Raw genomic sequence first — 6,171 nt, 5'->3', positions numbered from 1 at the left:
CTCCTCCTAATTTGGTGTCATCTGCAAATTTGATAAGTATTCTCCCAGTTTTTGTCATTGATAAAGATGTTGAATAGAACTGGCCCGAGGACAGAGCCCTGTGGGACCCCACTGGTCACTTCTCTCCAGGATGAAAAGGTGCCATTGTTGAGCACCCTTTGCGTTCGGCCGGTCAACCAGTTACAAATCCATGTAACAGTTGCTTTGTCTACCCCACATTTTACAAGTTTGTTTGCAAGAATATCATGGGAAACTTTGTCAAAGGCCTTACTGAAATCAAGATACACAGCATTCCCTTCATCTAACAAGCTGGTAATTTTATCAAAAAAAAAGAGATCAGGTTTGTGTGGCATGACTTCTTTTTCTGAAACCCGTGTGGACCTTTTGTGATTATGGCATTGCTTTCTAAATGTTCACAGACTCTCTGTTTGATGGTCTGCTCTAGAATCTTTCCTAGTACTGATGTCAGACTAACTGGATCCTCTTTTTTCCCCTTTTTGAAGATGGGGACAACGTTTGCCCTCCTCCAGTCTACTGGGATCTCTCCTGTTTTCCAGAAGTTCTCAAAGATTATTGCCAATGGCTCCGATATTACATTTGCCAGTTCTTTTAATACCCTTGGATGTAGTTCATCTGGTCCTGGAGACTTAAATTCATTTAGATTAACAAGGTATTCCTCTACTATCTCTTTACTTATTCTGTGCTGAAATTCCCCTAATCTGTCCTCAGCTCCATTATCCTCAGGTTGAGCACCCTTTGCCTTTTGTGAGAAGACTGAGACAAAGAAGGTGTTGAGTAATTCTGCCTTTTCTCTGTCTCCTGTTAGCATTTTGCCATCTTCTTCACGCAGTGGCCCTACCATTTCCTTCTTCTTCCTTTTGCTGCGGACATATCTTAAAAAGTCCTTTTTGTTGTTCTTAACCTCTCTAGCAAGCCTGAGTTCATTCTGCGCTTTAGCTTTTCTGACCTTATCACTACACATGCCTGCTATTTCTTTGAATTCCTCTTTGGTGATTTCCCCATTTTTCCATTACTTATACACGTTCCGTTTAAAAGTTAGCTCAGTTGAAAGTTCTTTAGTCATCCATCCTGGTTTCTTGAAACATCTCCCATTTTTCTTCCTCACTGGAACTGTTTGAAATTGTGCCTTCAGTATCTCTCTTTTTAGAAACTTCCACCGATCTTGAACTCCCTTCTCTTTTAGTATTGTTGACCATGGGATCACACTCAGTATTTCATTAAGTTTACTAAAATCAGCTTTCCTAAAGTCTAGAATGCGTGTCTGACTAAGCCTGGCTTCTCCTTTCCATTGTATAACAAACTGTAGGAGAACATGGTCACTTCCACCTAAGGATCCCACCACTTGCAATCCATTAACTAGGTCATCTCTATTGGTTAGGATCAGATCCAAAATAGCTGATCCCCTTGTATAGCTCCTCCTCCTCCTTCATCACTTTCTCCACCCCACACCTCTCTCTGACAGCCCTCTGCAGCCCAAAAGTCACCCCGGATTTCCCCCTTTCCTCCTGTCACCTTTTGCATCCAGATTCCCCCTTTTTTGGCTCTTTCCTCCTCCTCCTCCCCCTCCCTTCTGATGATGGGAGGGAATGCTCTGACCTCTGCCCGCCCCCTGACCCTAATCACTCCCTAAATTTGCCCTGATCATGATCGAAGGCAAGTTCAAATTTCGCGCAACCTGGGTCTTTTGAGAAAAGATGGATTTTAGCCCAAATCTGGATACCCCAGTGTAAGGGACATTTCCTTGTGCAAGCCCCGACATGGATTGTGATGGAATCGGGCCCAATATGAACTTCACGTGGAAGAATCGCTTTCAAATCTGGTTTTTAATGTAGTCTGAATAGTCCCCAAAAAGACTAGGTCAGCCTTGAGGAATTCTTGACATAAATCCAGATGTTAAGCCAATGATTGCTTGGTACCATTTATTTCACTTAAAAACTAATTAAACTACAACATTTTTAAAGGCTTGCCTGATAACCCATTTGTCTTGCAGTGGATGAGGGCCAGGTGGACATCAGACCCCTGCTATGCATTTTTTGGTGTGGATGGCACAGAATGCTCATTCCTCATCTACCTCAGCGAAGTTGAGTGGTTTTGCCCTGTGCTGCCTTGGCGAAATCAGACTGCAGTTACACCTTCCACAAAGCCACCACCCCGAGTGCAGGTGAGACTTGCAGGATTCAGGCTGTGCTTGTGAGTAACACTGGTTCATAGTAGGCTTTATCACATTTTTAACAGAGATGCTCCCTCAAGTGGTGAAACTTGCCTGTTTGTCATAGTGTGAAATTGTCCCCATCCAAATAGTTTGCATGTGGCCTTCTTTGTTTTCTGGCTGGTCATTGTAAGTTAAATACAGGCTTACTATTTGCAAGTCAGATTGCAGAGGCACACATCTCTGAGGAGATGCTGTTGTGAGAGGGAAAGTAGTTTCATTGGATTTATTGTGGGAATATGCATTCCTCTTAACATCTTGTTTGACTTTCAGTCACCTGTCTGTTTTCTCCTGAAGCCTTTTGGATTAAATGTGCTCAGAAAATACTAATAGCCTGCAGGATGCCAAGAGAAAAGCTGTACCAGAACGTCTTTCTGTAAACAAACAAACAAAATGTCTGCATCAGGAAAGCCACTGCTGATGCTGAATATGTGAAGGACAGGAGGAAAATGTGCAGGGGTAGCTGTGTTGGCCATTTAACAAATCCAAACAAAAATGATATCTTTCTTAGCCAACTGAAATGCACAATATACTTGTTGCAATCTTTTGATGGGCTTTCATGTCCACTAGTCAGGACTTTCTACCTCCATTCAGACTGGGCTAAATGCAATTAAGGAATACAGCTTGGAAGATTTAAATTTTTGAGTACAACTGCCAGAATCCTCCAACAAGCACAGCCACTCAGAGATTCTGAAATCTTAAGGCCTGAAAGAGTAATTTCCTTAAGTCTGGTAAGGAAGTTCTTAAAATCCATGATACTGTTGTCTGACTCACTGTAAATCTATACCTTTCCTTGTTGCCACACTCTTTTTGGAACTCTGTTGGACTGGTGCTAGTACTGCCACTTTTCCTTAAAGAATGCCTTGAGGGAAAGGGGAAAGTTTTTGGGGACTATGTCTTCCTCAAATAGCTACAGTCCCCCACTCCCTGGAGGAGGAGGAGGAGGAGGAGGAGGAGGAGGAGGAGGAGGAGGAGGAGGAGGAGATTGGTATATGTGATAAAATCTGCATTTAAAAGTTTTTATCCCCCACCTAACTCAGGAGGAAAGGATGGGAAGCATTGCTCCTTGATTCCAGCCTTCCTTTTTCCTTTAGTCCATAACATCATTATATATTAAAGATAAAATTACCTAATAACTGAGTAGACCCCCAGCAAATGCTGCAGTTGTCCCTTCTTAGAAGTTTCTATGGCATTTACTAGCTATATCAATTTTACTTTCCAAGCTGAGATGATATTGGAGGAAGTTTAAGGTACTGACCTGGAAGGCAAAATTGACATACTTATTTTATGTCTATTTTGAAAGTGCTTGAATATGTCTCTTGATACAATGTTACATTGAGGTTGTTGTCCTCTGAGCATCTTGGAGCATCACTTCCTCTAATACAAAATGAGCTAGCGAGCGATGATAGGATAGTAGCCGAAACTGAAAACCAAGAGGGAGTATCAGCATGCTCAGGAGAACTCTGAAGCTTGCAGAAGTACAAGAAAATATTCATGGGGGGAAACCTTGGATAACAGAAATCTACTCCTTGCAAAAATAGCCGATAGAGAACTGAGGATCCTCTATGGCTAATTGATTTTAATGTCTGTTGTGGGGTGAAAGATAGAAAAATAAGGGATAGAGGCAATATTCTGAAGGAGAATATGGTTGTCTGGTTGCCTGGAACCCTAAATAGACACATGTCAGTCTGCTCTGTCTTGTTTTGACATAGAAATCATCTATGGCTTCCATGGCACAATGTATTTTTATAGAGTTGTAGAATGACAGAGTTAGAAGAGACCACAAGAGCCATCCAGGGCAACCTCCTGCCAGCAGAAAGACACAAATTGCTCCCAACAGATGGCCATCCTGCCTCTGTTTAAAATCCTCCAAGGACCACCCTCCGAGGCAGCATATCCCACTATTTGTTTGTTTCTTTATTTCCAGGATTCATATTTCTCCCACTGTGGGATTCTCCCACAGTGGGAGTAATCAAATAGTTCTTACTGTTAAGTTTTTACTAATTATTGGGTGGAATCTCTTTTCCTGTCACTTTCATCCATTGTTCCATTTCCTAGTCTCTGGAGCAGGATGGAATCAAGCTTGCTTCATCCTTTCAATATGACATCCCTTCATATATTTAAACATGATGATGATCAGTGTTCTGTAGCCCTAATCTAAAGCATCTTCAATCCAAAATATTGACACAGGTAATGGAGAGAGAGGGGGAAAAAAACTTTGTGTATGTGACCCATGCAGGCCTAAAGAACTAAAGAGAGTGCATTTTGGGTGATCCTTGACCTTGCATTAACTGGCATAGTCTCTTTGCTTTCTCTCCCACACTCCTAGGCAGCTTTTCAGAGAGATTTCTCCTACCTCCTGGAGCTGATCGGCAGCGGCAAGGAATCTTTGATCTTCATGAAGAAAAGGATCCGGCATTTGGCCACCCAGTGGCTGAGGGCTTCCTATCAACTAGAAGAAAAGTTGCAGGGCAAACCAAGAGACCAGAAACAGGTAGAACTTGGTCAATTGTTTGAGAATCAAACTGTCCACTGTTCAGGTGGCATGATCAGAGTGAAATGTTTGGCTTGCTGTGTTCTCTGTGAATTTGTCTCATTTTCTTAACAACCCTCTCCCAATTTGCTCTCTATGTTGAGACATCATTGCCCCTCCTCTCCCATTCCTCCTCCAGATTTTGATCCACATTGGCTTCCTGACAGAAGAATCGGGAGATGTTTTCAGCCCTCGTGTGTTAAAAGGTGGCCCATTGGGAGAGATGGTTCAATGGGCAGATATCTTAGCTGTCCTTTTCATCCTTGGTCATAGCCTGAAAATCACAGTCTCCTTGAAAGAACTCCAAAGGTAGGTTTGGTGATGAAACACTATCTTAAAAGTGATTATAGATTGGAAAGAGATTACAAGTCCTGTCCAAGCATTGCTACACTGCTTGTCTTTTGGTTGGTCAGAGGAACCCTGCCTCAGCCTTCCTCCACTATTCTTTTTTTTCCCCCTATTTCTATTTCTAAAATGGATTTTTGGCCCCCTGTTAGTTACCATTTTTAAAAAAAGCTATAGGAACCACATGAAATCAGGGATAAGGTTGTGGATTATCTTCTCCTCCTCCTCCTCCTCCTTCATTCTCCTCTTCTTCTGTAACAATTATACAGGTTGAGTTTCCCTTATCTGGAATGCTTGGGACCAGAAGTGTTTTGGATTATTTTTGGATTTTGGAGATGAGATCCAAGTTTAAATATTAAATTCATTTATGTTTTGTATATACTGTGTGGGTAAAACACATAGCCCAAAAGTAATTTTATGCACAATATTTTTATAGTTTTGTACTTGGAACAAAGTTTGTGTAAAGTGAACCACCAGAAAGCAAAGGTCTCACTATCTCAGCCATTCCTGTGGACAATTTTGGATTTTGAAGATAAGGGAGAATCAACCTGTATATCAACACCATCATGAACATTTGGTATTATCAATCTGAAAGGAAGAGAAAGTCTTGCTCTTTGTTGCATTTAGTTCTCATATAATCAGACACAGGAAGTTTGGAATGCTGGCCCCAGTTGTCTTCTGCCATGGAAAAACTACATTGTCCCCTTCCAGGAAGAACAAACCAGCAGCTGAAAATGCCAGATTGCACCCAGAAATTGTAGGCATATTTGATATTTATATTAAGCAGCAAGCCTAGTGTAATAAGATCTTTTGTTAAAGACAGGAATTATTACTCAGGATGCTATTGTAAAGTAAAAACAAACAAACACAAAACATGTTAAATCTCTCAGGAAATCCATCTTGGGATAGAAAAGGAGATATACTTGGTTACAAGAGCTCCTAAAAGCTGGCTCATGTGGTGGTAAGCTAGTAGCCATTGTTGGGGTTGGGCCCCATCAATGCTCCCTTCCCAGACAAGGGAACAAAGAAACTGACTAACTTCTTAAAGATGGGTGAAGTAACA

General features: G+C 41.6%; 1 protein-coding gene across 1 annotated transcript in view; it reads left to right on the top strand.

Annotated features, from left to right (window-relative positions):
* Positions 1–6,171, top strand: part of MGAT5B (alpha-1,6-mannosylglycoprotein 6-beta-N-acetylglucosaminyltransferase B) — a 311,177-nt gene that overhangs the window by 199,284 nt on the left and 105,722 nt on the right. The window contains exons 6-8 of the mRNA XM_042455871.1: positions 2,012–2,182; positions 4,560–4,724; positions 4,903–5,072. Of these exons, the coding sequence (XP_042311805.1) occupies positions 2,012–2,182; positions 4,560–4,724; positions 4,903–5,072 (506 nt within the window). The remainder of the gene's footprint in view (positions 1–2,011; positions 2,183–4,559; positions 4,725–4,902; positions 5,073–6,171) is intronic.

This window comes from Sceloporus undulatus, chromosome 2, assembly GCF_019175285.1.
Source record: "Sceloporus undulatus isolate JIND9_A2432 ecotype Alabama chromosome 2, SceUnd_v1.1, whole genome shotgun sequence".
NCBI classification, from domain to species: Eukaryota; Metazoa; Chordata; class Lepidosauria; order Squamata; family Phrynosomatidae; genus Sceloporus; species Sceloporus undulatus.
The sequence above is the reverse complement of the archived record's forward strand: the minus strand, read 5'-3'. Positions and strand labels throughout refer to the sequence as shown.